The following is a 16,263-nucleotide window of genomic DNA, read 5'->3' as shown; positions in this document are numbered from 1 at the left end:
CCCCCAAACAGCTTTTATTATGTGAGCTGCGGTATCATGTAGATATTTGTAATATAAGGTACCAGGGTGGCTGGTACCTTATCACTACATCTTGAAGCAGTAGTTATGGTGATCAGTTGGTCTGATTCAGAACTGTGTGTGGTTCTGTTTGGTGTTGAAGATTTTTCTTTTCTTATCTGTAGAATTCATAATTAGCCGTTGTGTCTTTTTGCCTTTACAGAATGATGAAAAAAGGGCAACTGCTCCAAAAGTAATGAAAAACAAGTTTACTGTGCAGAAGTGGCAAAATGTGTGCTGGTTGGGAAGTTTCAGCACAAGGCAGGAGGAAAGATGGAGCTATAAGGGTAGAAAGTACCAGTCCTCGTAACTGAGCTAACATTGGCTGTAAGTGGGTTCCTGCAGGACAGGGCGACATCCATTCGCTCATCTGGAAGAAGGAAGATCTATCAAACACTGATGGTCTCTGACTAAATTTACTAATCAACAAAAACCGGAGAGTGTTATTAAGGATCTGAGTAGACAGAGTAAGCTCAGATACTCATATCAGCAAATAAGAAAATTCTGCGTGGGAAGTGCTGTGTGTATAGCATTGCAAACTTAAAGCCGGCAGGCTGACCAAGGAGCTTAGACCTGTTCCCTGGTCATTAGGGCACACTCTGCTCCGCAGAGCCTATGGTCTCCAACACAGTATTGCAGCGTGCAAGACGATCCACACAGTAGCTGAACAAACAAATTTTGGTTGCATAGTTGGCAGCGTCCCTGTATCTTACAGCCTGTTTTTCGCTGAAAAATACTTACCAGATGAAAGGTGAGACTGGATTATGCAGCCCATTTCACTTCAGATCTCCTGATTTCTTTTTTTTCCCCCAACTGAACATAAAGTATCTGTGTACCAGAAGTCCTGAAGACTTGAAAGGCTAAATATCCTTTATGTGAGTAACAGTTTGACCTTGATGCATAGCTAAAATCTGTTGATTCAGTATTCTTCAATCTTAAAATTTTATTAGAAAGCAGTTCTTTTTCCAGTCCTCTAATGCTGAAGATCAACTTCTTATTTACAGTCTTTTTTTATATATTAGAAATAAGGATTCTAGATGGTCCCGGGATCACTATTTGTGAGGGAGTTTGTTGTTGTTTGTTTTTAATTTAAATCTGTGTTCTGACACCTGGTGGATTTTTGAAGGAAAGAACTGCCATGTATCCATCAGTAGATTGCAATCTATTAGGTGTATTTTGGTTTTGATAACACTTACTGAGTAGTTTCAAGATGAGAGGAGCTATCATCTGAGTGCATATTCACTATGGTTCAACTCCTTAGAACTATGAGAGAAGGCAGAACAATGGCAGATGATTACTTCAAAGAGGATTTGCAAGAATTTTTTTTTTAAGTATAAAAAAAACTGTGTGTTTTTTTGCCTGCGTTAAAATAAGCATTGTTTCATTTATACAAATGTACTCAATTAATTGTTGACTTTACTTTCTTCTGTCTTATTGCGAATGATCAGTTGCCTGTGGTGTGGTTACTGCTGCATCCTTTGCTATCTTCAAGTAAAGATAAGTCTCCAATTTCTGTATTGGTGATGTGTGAGGTGATAAACAATGGGCAGTGATTTGACATATTGCCAATGCTCTGGCTGCATGTTACTAATGATTTGATGTAGTTTTTCTTATTTTGTTCTAATGCTTAGCATGTGGTGAGCTTTGTGCTCACCACTTTCCTTCATCTCCACTGGAAATAAATTGGTTACCTGAAAACAGCAGTAATTGCTTAAAAGAAAATAGAAGCCTTGAAGTACTTAGATGCAATACTTCCTGATGTTAACAGGAAATCTTGCTGTTTCTCAAATGCAGAAATTGATTTCCTTTATCTTGAAAAAAGGCTAAAAAGTAGCATCAGAAACAAAAAGACATCATGGGCTTCACTGGGAAGTGAAGTGAGAAGCGTTTGTTAGTTGTGTGTCTCAAAATGTTGGTAGAACTCCACTAAGTGCCTCTGAGCTCATTAGTTGCGGCCTGACTGTTTTCCTTGGTCTGAGTGGACCTCTTGGCCTCCCTTGCAGACTTTCTGGCCTTCTGCCTTATTTCTTATTCCTTTATAGAAATGAAATCTCACAGCTGAATTACGAAGATGCTACTGATCTCCCCTCTATTAGCTATGCGAATTCCTGATCCTCTGACCTTATGGCTCCTTTGCATTTAAAGCCCAACCGAAATTGTTAAAGCAAACCCGGGTTTGTCAAGAAAATAATAGTTGTCCTTTACTAACAAGAAACATAAGTATCTCAGTGAAACAGCAAGCTCTTAAATGCATTTTTTTTCCATTTTCATTGCCCTCTTGAGTGTTCAGCTCACAGCCTGCTGCAAATTCCAGTCATTATTTAAGCAAAGACTGCTCTAAGTTTTTCCTGCAACTTTTTTTCTTTTTTCCTCCAACCGCTTGCTGTCTCAGGAGGCAATTTCAGTCAGGTTGTCTTTCCCCTTCTCTGCTAGTGAAAGACCCTTTCTTTTCATAGCTTGCAGCCCCCTTTGTCGGGAGACCTTCCAGGCAGTGTCACTGGCTGACAGAAGTGCCCTGCTGAGTGACTTGCTGTTCAGCTGTATTATTCTGGGGTTCGGCAGGAAAAAATGGTTTGCTTGGATAATAATCACTTCTTTCTCCACAGAAGCTACCCAATGAATAGGTAATTATCAAGGTTTACTGACAATCTACTCTTAGCCTTTTGTCACCATCCCTTGTTCATTCACTCCAGCACAGACTGTTTCCTGCCTTCTTTATGGTGGTTTTATCTGCTGTTCGTGTGGAATTCATGGTCTGACACAAACGCAGTCTCCAGTGTCAGACAGACCTCACACGCTTTACGTAGACGGTTACCCCGACTTGGCACAGGTGGCACAAGAAGCAGGAGCAAGACAACGGATTGACATTTTTCGTCGTAAGAGGTTCACGGATAACTTGTTTTGCCACTCCTGTTTCCACCTGTGAAATGCTGTGAGCTGTAAATGCTTTGTCCGTTTATGTAAATATTAAGTATTAGCCATCAGTCACGTAAAGGAAGGAACGTAGGTGGCCAGGTGAAGCTGGAGAAGGCCATTTCTGGTGCAGCAATTAGACAGTGATGTACAGATAGTATCACTATGAATTGCTTCCAAAGCTGTTGTCACACTTAGCTTTTTTGACAACTTGTTAACTAGAGGTCAGGACCTTACTTGCAATGAACATAGCACCTTCTGGCGTGACGTTCAGGATGTTGCATTAAGTGGTGTGCAGAGTGCAGCAGAGGTCAGCTTGCAGTGGCACTGGTGCCATACATGACCCATGGGCAGATTTTGAATGGTACAGAAAAGGGCTGGAGCCCCAGAAATGGAAAGGGGCCCCAGAGGCAGCAGCTTCTGGCATCCGCTAAGCGCTGAATGTCCTGGGAGCTGCTGCCGTAGGCTGGACCAGGCGTTGGTGATAAGCTCAATAGCATCTTGCCCCTCTGCAGGAAGGCTTTCTGCCCCTGCTGCTCTGGTTTGCCACTGGCAAACTTGGTCTCTGGTTTGAGGGCTGGGAAAGGTATAGGCTACTTACCCGCTTATCGCTGACCCCTGGACTATAATGTGTTCAGATAAGCCGTTCTTTCGAGAAGGGCTGTCCTTTGTTGTTTTAACTCTGAGGGATGTTTCCTTTAGTGACCGCATTCCCTACAATAGGACTGTTGTTGTTTTTAAGACTCTCTTGGGAAGTCCAGCATATGCGGACTTTCGTGGATGACCTTGTGATGCAGGGACGTCCAGCATCTTTGCCATGCAATTGTTTGAGGCCAGTTTGTAAGTATTCCTTTCCTTTTCAGACAGTGAGCTGCTGAGTTTGAAATTATCAGGCATTTCAATTTGCTACTCAGCTTCCCTGCAGTTCTGATTTCAGTGGCGATAACATCATCTGTCTCCAGTAGATTTGCAACAATGCAAGGTCACTTAAATCATCTCCTGTAGGCTGCCTGCCAAAGATAAAGAAACACACTTGTCCAGTTAGTGTTTGTGCAGGTCTTTGTGCATGGAAAACATCTACTGCTAAGTAGAAATATTACCTCCTGTTACATGTTGTCATTTCTCGCATGATGTACGCAGGTAATATCAAGACAACTGGGTTTAACATCCTGGTGTGACAGTGGTGATGATTTACCAAAAAAAAAAAAAAAAGGGGGGGGGGGAGAGAAATGGGTGCCTCAAAGGCTTGAGTAAATATCTTTTTTTTTTTTAAATTCTTGAACTTCTCCTCTGAACAGAAAAATAATTCCATTTGTGACAGAGAAACCTTCATACCAAAGGCTTTTTTCGTAGTTAAAACTTGTATCAACTGTTTTAAGCAATGTTTTCCTTGAACTGCAGAACAATTTGTCAGCTCCACATACTGTGTATGATCTCAATGATAAAGCATTTTTTGCTGGGCAGTTTCAGCTGCAAATATAGTAACTATTTAATTAGTGTCTCGGAGCCATATGGTCATCTATAGGTTTGCGGAGGAAATAATCTGTGTTTAGAGGAACCACTCAGTTGAAAACTGTCAGCATGGCTGCTGTCAGTGGGTCCTACTGAAGCATGTCTCTCTGGGGCCGACAGAGCTGCGTGGTTAGAAGTTCCACCTATCCCGACGGTGAACATTGAGGGTGTTGCAAACGCTCTGCTTCGGGCCTCAGTGTTGTGCCCTTTTTTATGACTGCCCATAAATGGATGGGGTAGATCAAGTGAACCAGCTCTCTCCTGTCCCCAGCCTCACTCCGTTAACCTCGGTCTGATGGTGCCTCCCACAGGGATGGCTTTCCGCCCACAGCTCGGTGATCTCCTCCCTGCCCCTTTTTCAGTTCGTAAATGTTTAAACATGGAAAGCACATCTTGGGAGAGATGCTCCTGACCAGTGCCATACAGTGCACTTCCTCATCTGAAGAAGGAAAATTAAGGCTGAAGACTATATTTGAGAGGGATGCTAAGTTTCAGTCAGACTGCATCAGTATCCTGATGAGTATTACTTTGTCTCCTGATAAGTAATGCCCATTACTTTTAAGTATCATGGCTTCAACTATACAGGATACTACTTTTTTTTTTTTTGGTTTAAAAATTAGCCTGAAGAAAGACTGTAGAATGCCAGTTCTCTTTTATTACACTAAAATGTGTCTCATCAGCTGAGTTTTGCACGTGTTCGCACACTGTTGTCATTGCAGAATGTCAATAGTTTGAACCTCAGCTGGTTGGCATGCGGCCTGCAGAAGTGGAGAGGGACTGGGGGTTTTTGGAGGGACAGGTAACCCCCCTACACACACCTGTGCTGTCTTTTCCAGGCTCAGATCTTGCCAACCTTATTATACACAAGTGGTTGTCTTTACACGGAGCTGCTCTGGAGTTTCATGTGTATTTGCATGTAGTGCTATGCCTCGTGCTGTACATATTATTTGGTTGGCTAATTTGCACACTTACAATACTCTTAAAAAAAATTCTTTAGCTTTATTGCTGATGAAAGGTGTCTGCTTAACACCCTGAGTTTGAAGTTTTTATTGCCGTGGTGGTACACTTGATAGAGGTTTTTCTGAAGATACTCTCCTGCTACTCAGCATTAACCTTGAGCTTGCTCTGCCCTACATGAGTGTGCTCAGAACAATACATGTCTCGGCATCTCCAGCATAACAGGAAACCTTTATTTATACTGCCCGAAAGGGTGGTAGTGGCAGATCTGCAATGTCCCAAGGACTGTTTGGTGGGTGGTGCTGGGCTTTTCAGATGAAATGTGGAAGTTGAGTCAGTTGGCCCAGCTGAGCAAGGGGTCCGTGCCAAGGAGCCTGGTGATAACGGAGGCAGGATGCGGCGCCCGGGCAGCTGAAGGAGGGGGCTGGCAGAAATGTGTGGGCTGCCTGAACAAGTGGGATGGGATGGTTTGTGGGGCTGCAGCAGAGGAAGATTGCTGCAGAGAGTTTAAGTAGTTAACATCTCCAGCTGTCCTGCCTTTTGGCCACCTCGGTCCCTCCAGTGCTGATGGCAGAATGCACCTCATGTGCACGTGCTGAAGGACCAGCAAATGCTGGTGCCGCTGTTAAATGGCAGGTGAAGGTGGCTTCTCTGCTGAAATGAACAGTCATAGCCAGGACTGGGAGCACTTGTCTTCTGTTACCACAGCAGAAGTTGACTCTTGAGTTTTCAGCAGATACTTGGTAGTAGGTGTGACTTACGGGGTCAAAACCAGATGAGCTAATATTACAATGGTTTCAGAAATTGTTCGTAATGCAGCAGTCACTGCCTTTGCTCAGAGATTTGTTTTCTGATCTGCTCTGGGACCAGTAGCTGTGCGGGTGTTAGTTACATGAGGCAGTGTGAGAGCCCACTGACTAAATGTCTCCAACTCCCTTGTCAGCTCCTGGGTACGGTGACTTTCTGGGTGTCGTATGGATTCTCTCTTCTTCTATTTTTTTTTTTTTTTCCATGAAGAGGATGGGTAATAAGGCTACAGTTCCCTCTTGGAATGGGTGTTTTTGAGAGTCCGTGGCATTCCATTTATTTTATTTATTTGCTGTATCTCTAACTTCTGGAATGTGTTGTATGATGCTGCTGATCTGAACACAGTGGAGGAATAAAAACAGTTTAATAGCGGCAGAGGAGTACTTCAGCAACGGTTGATGTCTGCGTAGTTGGACTTCCTGTGTGGGCAAGCTGATTGCAGAATACAGATGTATCCCTCATTGCATTTTGCAAATAAAATATGAGATTTGTGAATAGATTTATGTAACTTGTTAAACGTGTATAATTTTGAAATAGCTTGAATATAAAATTAACCTTTCATCTACAATAGTAACATCTTTATTGCTGCCCTAGAAGAGAATTGTCATTGCTTTAATGCAAAGATATGTAATATTTATGGGCATAATACAGTATGTTGGCTTTTAAGCCTCTTGCACAGAATACAGCTATTTTAATTTTTAAATGAGCACATCTCTGCTACAGAATGATGAAGGGAAACTGCACAAGTCCTTTGTTTTCCAGGAGCAAAACAAAAGAGCTGGTACAGCCCAAAGATTTTATAGCATCACTAAGAGGAACTCTGAGAACATGCATTTGGAAGAACTAATGTTAGCTGATTAGGTATGTGGCAGACTATGAAATTAAGTGTTCCTTTAGCAATTCTGAGTAAGTGCTTAGAAGAAAAGATACTAGTTAGCTGCTAGGACTAGCACCCTGAAAACAGGGTTCAGAAATGATTACCGAATATAGAGCTTCCTATTCTCGCCTTCAGCCTTCTCTGAGAGGGAAAAAGTTTTACCAGCTTTGCATGAAAAATAAGGAAATGCACACTGATAGCCTTTCCTTGACGTTGCGATGAATCTGATGGAACTGACTATTATCAGGGCGCAAGTGAGAAATTGCATGAGTGACGGCTTGTCCGAGGTTGGTACTGTTTAACTGATGAACAGGAAGCAGTTGTTGAAATGATGCACTCTTAAATCTTAGTTTAGCTGTGTATGCATGAACATGTGTTTTTGTTATCAAAAAAAGGTATGGTTGAAAACCACATTAAATACTAAATGAAGTTTCTCTTCTTTCAAGAGACTAGTACCATGTGCCAGTGTGTTTTACTGTTACCAAAAACACAGCATCATTCTGCAACATAAGAACCGCTTTCAGGGCACTGCTGGCTTCCCCCATTCATATCTGTAACTCTCCCAGGTACAGTTTCCACTCTTAATAAATACTGAGGTATAATTTGAGATCCAGCTGTGTTGGTTTCTCTTGGGTCTGGGATGTTAATTATTAGTGTGATTATAGGTAGGGTGATAGTTAGCACAGCATCCCCTGCAAGGGGAAATTGACTGTTGATCTTCAGTCTTCCTTAGATTTGGGGGTTGGCATTGGTGTGCTTGTTTGCTTATGTCAGAGTACTGCTAAATGGGTTATTGGAATATATACCACTAATTTTTCAATTTAATAGCTGAATATTAAATATCCATGCAGCTGCTCCTGGAGAACTCAGCTATGCTTATACTATAAAGGTTAACGCTCTTATAGCTGTGGTGAAATCCATTCTGCCAAGGTTTTTCAGTAAGCCTTAGTCTTAACATTTTCCTATAGCTTATTCTGTTTCATGTTTCTGAAGTAGAACAGGTTATTTCAGGTCATGAGAAGATCGTAAATTAGGTGTTCTTGTATTTCTTTTTTGAAGTACAGGTTAGTATTTTGTTAGAAGTGCATGTGTAGATTATAATATTACTTGCAGCCTCTCCCTTCCCTTTCCAAGATTAAAAAAAAAAAAGTGCAGGAGGTAGGTGCTGCCAATGCTTTGCAGTCGTCTTGGTGATTTGTGGGTAAGATTGATTCATCAAATATTCTATATTTAAATATCTTTCTCTTGCATGAGTGGTGAATAAAAACTGGATAAACTCCAAAAGAAAAGGTGTAATATGCTGTCAAAAACTGTGTTAATTTTAAAGGATTTTATTTACAAGTAAGATACGTTTTTTAACATCTGCTTTTAATAATAAGCTCCCTTTAAAAGCACAAAGTTCCCCAAACCAAGAATATGCAACAAGTTTCATTTTAGGTGGAGACTGCTGCTTGGCAGGGCACTCATTGCCATGGAGTCTAAATATTGCTAAGAGAAACATCATTTTTTTGCTGATGTAACTAATGCTCTAGAGTCTACAGCAATCTATTCCAGTGCTTTATACGAATAAAGAATATAACTTGCTGGATGTGCATTTACCCACCAGTCGTGGCACTTGCATAACAGACTTCAGTTGTTCTTTTTGTCTTCTGCGTGCCACTTGCTTTGCTGGAGCTGCCATCCAGACGTCCTCCTTCCAGGTGACACTCCTTCAGCTCCTGTCTCTTATTGCGCTCAGGCTGCACTCTCTCCCTGAGGGGTTTTTTTGTTTTGGTTTTTAAACTGCCACTAACTTGTAACACTTTTCTCCTGTTCTGTTTTTCAGGGTGTGCACAGCCTGGGGAGTTAATTCATATCAGTGCACTCCTCATGCTCTCTTTTCCTCAGCAGTCCACAAGGAGAAACATCAGATTTTGTGTTTAGCTCAAGGCAAAAGAGTCTCTGTGCAGAGCATCAGGATAGAGAGGTTAAGCTGAACATTTCTCAAGAAACATATTAATATGAATTCACTCCTTGCCAAAGTTGTGCAGAAATCCAGTGCTGATAAATAGACAGTCATGCTGGAGATGAGCAGACCGATGTCAAAGAGAAAGCCGTAATCTGTTGAAGATACACTCCTGAATATAGCAGGGTGTAGCGCTAATCCAGATGCAGTTTTTAATTCCATGCAAACCAGATGCTCTTTGGAAGATTGCACTCTGTTGTCAGTCCAGACAAGAAGGCATGGATACAACTTTCACTCCTTTTCCAGAGCCCTTTTTTTTCCCCTGTAATCTTATAGGATAGAGAGGGGTAACATTCCTCTCTCTTCTTGTTAGATACAACTTGGAGGTCTGCCGGAGGGAATAGGCCAGGTCCTGAAAGTACAGAAGGGAAGGGGGGACTCATCATACTAGACAAAAGTGTCCTTTCACTCATCCAGCTGACAAGGGTGAGCAAAACAATTTAGTGGATAATGCTGGGAAAAGCTCTAATGTAGGCTGGTCATCTTTTCCTTTCAGCAGTACTCGGGACGTGCTGTCTATTGATGGATCAATTCGTTTGTCCTAAATATGACAGGGAGATAAAAGCTTAGTAAAACTAGCTAGTCTGGGAAAGGCAATCCCTGAATTCGTTAGTCTCTTATAAAGTGTCAGCTGGGGAAAGCCTTAAACATGGAAAGTTTTGTCCAGCCTGTGTTGGTAGTGTGGGGTGTGAATCCACTGAGACAGCTCATTGCCTATGCACATGATGTATATGATGGTCTCATGGGGCCAGTGCAGCTCCATAATAGAAATCAGGACTAGTCAAATGAAGGAGAACTTGTTTAATCACAGTAATAACAAGTAGATTTATTTCTGCACTACTGTTCTACAGAATCGGTTTCCATGCTAGACCTCATCTCCTGCTGATCGCTTAGGTCCTGGCTTCAGCCGTCGAGTCCTTGGGAGCCTGTGCCGTGCAAGTTGCAAGTTACTTTCACAGTGCTGTATCTTTAGGTTGGGTTTTTGTTTTAGCTTTCTGTGGTAAGTGTGTGTGGGATCATTCGAGGAAGCCTGGGCATAGTGCTGGTACTAATATTTGTTTCTTCTTTTTCTTTTACTCCAGACCAATGAGTGGAACAAGAATGATGATCGGCTGCTGCAGGCAGTGGAGAATGGCGATCCTGAGAAGGTGGCTTCATTGCTGGGTAAAAAGGGAGCCAATGCCACCAAACAAGATAGCGAGGGCAAAACTGCGTAAGTCCATTGTTAAATTTGTGAATTGAGTGCAAGTGAGGAAAAAAACAGCATTGAATGTATATGCCCCTTGAAAGAATTAAGAACCAGAAGAGACCAGCGTGAGATGCAATTTTCTTTTTGCCTGAAGCACAATACCTTCTGGGAAGCTTCTGTCCGATAGTCTATATTTGTAATCCTTCATTTAAAATTCCATTTCAGAATCATGAATCCATTGAGGTGGCTTGAAGTTAGATTGCTGGGCTGACTGGTGCCCTTTTAGGACAGGGTATTTTGGGACTTAGAAATTTCATGGCACACTACAGATTGAAAACTCTGAAAAAGCATTAATATTTGGAGCTATTTTTTCCCATGGACATCAGTTTAATGTCATAGAACTGAAGATAAATTTTCTTTTAAATAGATTAATTTGAATTGAAACTATGGTGATTGGGTTTTAAAATCTTGCAGATGCTAATGATTCTTGGGACTGTTCCTCGCTTTGATTGGAATTTGGCAACGAAAGAGTTTTGTGTGAAAGAGATTCCATTTGCAGTCTGAATATATATCTCAAATATAGCATTTTCCTCTTCTAGTCTTCCTTTTCTATTGTCCTTTGAACTTTCTGACTTGTGGAGGAAATTAAAGTTTCCAGTAAGAAAATTACAGCTAATGGATTCTGTCCTTTAACTGTCTTGTTTCTTTCTTATGGAGTAGAAGGATGATTAAGTGGTTAAATTAGGCATTCTGTGAGAAAACCAAAGCCTTTATAAAATTGTGGATAGATGGGGAGAGAGGAAAACCGTTCCTCCATTGGGAGAGGCAGCACAAGGCAGTTTATACCAGATAACGAGTTCTAATGAATTACCTCTGGGCTGTATTTATTGAGTCACGCTCTGCTGCTTGCTTGGTCTGTTTCAGTTTCCTCCATCTGCTCTATTTCTGTTCTGCATCTGAGGAAATTCAATGATGGCAATGACTCATAATGACCTGCAACTTCTTACTGCCGAAGTCCAAGTCCTCTAATTAGTTCAAGTGGGCTTTCTCCATGCTTTAATATGGTTTCAATTTTAAAAAGCTGCATATGCATGGTTTTCTTTTGAAATGGAGAATCAGACATAATTAAAGCATGACTTCCATTGAATCTTCTGAATTACAGCTATGTTGAGCGTCTCACATTTTTATGCTCAAAATAATTTCAGAGCTAGATTCTAACATGTACTATATCCAGTGTAGCACCTATTTTGCAAGTTTCATATATAATTTGGTATCATGAATTTGTCTAGGGAATGAGTCAAGATTGATATTATCAATAAATACACCCAAGTTTTTTTTGACTCTTAAGGAATGGGATTATTGTCACTGTAGGGATCTGGTGCAATGTTTTTCAGCCTTAGAGGGCTACACTACAAAGTTTTCTTGTGTCTGTAAATAAAAAAAGAATTTGATGATTATGTGTTAACACAGATACAGCTACTTCTTTTTAATTGCTTTGAACAAATATGGATTAATGCTATGAAGAGCTCTGATTTGCCAGTTCAGTATGCTCATTTAATTATCATTTAATTTTAAAACATTTCTGTGTAGTGGTTTCAAAGAAAGCTTGAAAAAGTACCCAAATGAAGAAAAATACCATTTCTGAGATACAGACAGGCAGTGAGTCAACTCTGATTCTGTTTCCAGTGCTTTGTGAAACTTAGCAGACCTGCTCAGATTATTTCTTTTCCAGGTTTAGAAGATAGAGACTGACAGGTGTAGAAACCATGACACTGATCTGGAGGGACATACTTACCAAGGAGCATCATGACCCAGAAGTGTACTGTAGTTTGGTTTATTAATATCAGGCAGCATCTTGTTTGCATTTTTCCCACTTCAGAGTCCTTTTTCTTTTTTTTTCTTTTTTTCTTTTTTTAAGTTTGTGCAGATGCATATGATGCCTCTGTGTATATGTGTGTGTGTGTGTGTGTGTATATATACACACACACACACACACACACACACACTCACTGACTCTAAAACCAAAATACTGTTGTACAAGCAGTATTGTCAAATGCAAAGTGAAGTACAGCCGCCAGTTCAGCATGGGTAGGCTTGTTTCTGCTACGTTTACAGGGCAATGCCAGGGCTTCGCTCCTGCGCAGGGACTCTGGGTGCCTGACGCTGCTGTTCTGCCCATCTTGGACAGTCTGCGCGGAGGCGCAGAGCCAGCTGCAGCCCAGCCCTGAGGTGCGTTAGTGTCCTGCGGGACCGTGGCAGTAATTTGCGTCAGCCACCTCATCTGGAACAAGGGGACTCATGCTGGGAAAGAGGGATCTGGAGATGTCTGTTTGGGACAACTGGCCACCATCGTGCTCAGGAGTTCACTGGCTGCATTTTAGAAAGAGGTCCCCAGTGTCCTGTGGGAAGCTCTTTTGAACGAGTGGTCTATTGATCCTTGTGAATATATATCGATGCACTTGTTTTAAGTCATCGATAATTAGGCTCAAGGTGACTAACCAGAAGAGCATAATGGATTCAATTATATAACAACTTGCCTAATGCGATTAAATACTTTGTTGTAATGGAATGTGCTTGAAAGCACAAAAGGAGAAACAATTAAATATTGCAGTTTTGTTTGGCCTGTCACTCTCCTTTCCCTTAAGGTGTGATATGTTTCTATTAAAATCTTTTATTTTCATTCCTTTTACCAGTAAACCTTCAGCAACAACAGAAGTTCTTGGTACTGCTCAGACCTTTATTTGAAGCAAAGTATTTCATTTAGTATACTAGTTTAAGCAAGAGCTGTAGAGGACTCCAATTTTTCCTGCCCAAGGGAGTGTTTATAGGTTTTTATTTTGTTTTATAATTAAATGGCTTCTTAATATAAAATGTTTGAACTGAGAGGAATGGAGATCAGAAGCCAGGATTTTCTGCCTCTCCCCTGTTGAATGTTGCGTGCATCCAATGCGCTCCAGGTCTGGTTCAGTTTTGGATGCAATTCCTAAATTTTTGCCTGTATCCTCTCTTGTCTCTGTCTTCCAGATCCATTTCTTTGTGGCTTGCCTGCATGGGATGAAACGTAGGTGCTTAAGCTAATGAGGTCTAGGTACTAATAAATTCCTTTGAGGTAATATTTCCAGATTTTTGTTAGGAGTTGTAAGTCTTCAGTACCTTAAAAAAAATCGTCAAACTAATGAAGCAGGCTTTTTAAAGACTCGCCTGACTTTCCCCACAACCAGCCTGCTCTGACTCAGTCCTTTCTATAAACAATAAATCAGTTTTAAGGCTGTGGAGCAAATCCACCCTTGGCATAAGTTGACACAGCCCCATTGTTGCTCCCACTTACACTAGACAAACTGTTGCCAAGCACATTTGTAATAGAACCTATCTGGAAATCTGACTCTGCCATTGTAGTCTAGTTCTACCAGATAGTTTTTTTTGTCTAGCTTCCTTAAACAACAAAACAGTGCTTTCCAATTTGGAAGTTGATCATTTAAATCCCACTTAAGCTAACAAAAAAAGGCTTTTGAAAGAGGGCCTTTTCAGGAGGGGATAGAATTCATTCATTACTGCTCTTTCCGCAAGAGCAAGTGTTCAAATAGGTTGTTATTTAAAGAAGCTGCTGCTGCTATTGAAAAAATTTTGGAAATGATTCACAGTGTATAAATGGCAGCACTTCCTTGTCCTAAAGTTATTTTGTCTGCATGCCAGTGCCTCACTGCCATGTTTGCGTGTTTCTACAAGGTACTGAACTAGAATTAAGTGCTTATGCCTATTATGTGAAACAATAGGTCTCTGTAAATTTTTTAACTGCAATTGCATCAGCTGTTGTTCAATAAAATGAGTCTGACAATGGCACAAAAAAGCTTTAGAAACCTCCACAAATGCACTTTTTCAAGGACTCTTTCACAAAGCTATTGTCAGTGTCCGTCAGTAAGGATGATATATTTTCATTTGAAGCAGAATGTTCATGCCTCTGAGGCTAAGCTGAAAATATATTTTGGAGCGTATTCCCACCCTGTATCTTTTCTATTTATCTTGTACATAGTATTCTTTTTTCTTTGCCTCGCTTCTGGGTTTTTGTTGTGTAAGTGTCATGAAGGACATCAGTGTTCGAAAAGTAAGTCGGTTTTAAATACCTTTTGAGAGGGGGTCTTTCCTTTAAAGTAATAATGGTTTACCTTAAAGGGAGCTTTTGAATGAATATAGACTTATTACAGATATTATACTGTTCAACTTGAGAAAAGAAAACCACAGAAAATAGTTTAGATAGATGTGACATGAAAATCAGAGAAATATTTTCTCAGGGAGACTGGTGCCTAGGAATGCAAAAATTGCGACATCCTCCCCTTGTCACTTCTGAATTACTATAAATAAATCCTCCAAAGACCTTTGAAATTCAGGCAGTCTCCACATGATTGTCTTGTGCTCATGCTGAGGATCCTCAGTCTAACACCATGCACTGAAAGATGTATCTTTTGCACAGACTCTTTGTCATCTCTTACAATTATTCAAATACTTTAGTGGAAAAGCAGACTAACTTCTGAAAATTGCATCAGAGTGGGAGCTGCAACAAAGGTTTAGTACCCTGGATTTGAGGGTTGTCATCTCTGCAGGAATGGAGTCCATAGATGTTCCAGTGACTGAAATTATCCCTGATGCAAAATAATTTTTGATTTACCTTTATCATAATTAACTTACAGTAGTCCAGATGGTAACATCAGTGTCGAGGTTTTGGAGTATGGACAAAATAAAGAAGACGACAGTGATCTCCACCTGTATTTTTTTTTCTAGTCAAGAGATGGCTGAAATCCGGTTCTTACTCCAAACTTTCTTGTAAAGTTAAGTTTCGTGGGAGATTTGGATATAAGAGTTTTTGTCTCCCCAAAACTTTCCTGAAGTTTTCTTCAGTTTCAAGTCCCAATTGCCCCCTTTCCCTCCTCTTCCCTGCAGGATTACTATGAATATAATTCAATCAAGTTGTTGATGTTAAATTTCCTGAAAAATTATTTTCTGCTTTCGTGTAACTCTTAGAAATGCTAATGAAAAATCTGGGCAAGGTTGGACAAAACCATACTCTGCCAGAATGGCAATTTGGACTAATTAACTGTTCTATTAAGTTCAGTATGAGCAAATTGTTAATACATAGCAAGAGGAAATGTTCATGTCTTCATGAAAGTGCAATATTTAGCTCTCATTTTATAATTTGACAATACATGAAAAAATCCACATTTCATGCAAACATTACTGTGTTGACAATCATACCTTATGCAGGCTTTTAAATGAAATTCAAAGAGCAGAATTCATGTAAGTGGTTTATTCCTGCCTCTTGACTGAAACAGTGTATAGACCATTTTCTCGTAGCTGGAGTACATGATCCCTCACTTAGGCTTTGAGACATGCCATGGGAGAGATTTTAGTTTATCAACAACACTCAAGTTCTCTTCTGTATGCTATTTTTAAAAATATTTTTTTTATAAGACACTTGAATCTTTCTGTACTTTCATGTTAAAAACAAAAAAAGTAACTGAACAGACTGTCTTCCTTATAGAGAGAAATTAGTGCTTTTTAGTATGATTTCAGTTACAAAAATCCTAAACTTCACTTCTGAGAAACCAAAGCTTTTTACTTTCTCTCTCTAGTGATTTCATGTATTATAAAACAAATTCCAAGTGTTACCTAAAGAACAAATTCCTTATTTCATGTAAATTTCTTTGAGCAGTGAGGAACATCCCGTGGGTTTCACATCTTCCGTGCACAGCACTTCCTGCAGATGATGTTTAGAGTTCAAGGAGAAAACGACTGATCAGTGTTTCTTCTGGGAACCAGCTTGCATCTTCTGTTTTATACTTGGGTTTTTTTCACACAGACTGTAATAGGGTAGCTATTCTTAATAATCTATTCCAATTCATTATCTATTAATAGGGCTGTCATCTCAGAAGAAAGCAAGGTGCCTTATGAAGG

The 16,263-nt window shown here is 40.4% G+C and overlaps 1 protein-coding gene across 3 annotated transcripts in view; it reads left to right on the top strand.

Moving 5' to 3' along the window:
• LOC112982178 (ankycorbin) overlaps nt 1-16,263 on the top strand; it is an 86,037-nt gene that overhangs the window by 40,170 nt on the left and 29,604 nt on the right. For all 3 annotated transcript variants that reach the window (XM_026098373.2, XM_026098371.2, XM_064502573.1), the window contains exon 3: nt 10,211-10,341. In XM_026098373.2, coding sequence (XP_025954158.2) covers nt 10,211-10,341 — 131 coding nt within the window. The remainder of the gene's footprint in view (nt 1-10,210; nt 10,342-16,263) is intronic.

Source organism: Dromaius novaehollandiae, chromosome Z (genome assembly GCF_036370855.1).
Source record: "Dromaius novaehollandiae isolate bDroNov1 chromosome Z, bDroNov1.hap1, whole genome shotgun sequence".
NCBI lineage: Eukaryota > Metazoa > Chordata > Aves > Casuariiformes > Dromaiidae > Dromaius > Dromaius novaehollandiae.
The sequence above is the reverse complement of the archived record's forward strand: the minus strand, read 5'-3'. Positions and strand labels throughout refer to the sequence as shown.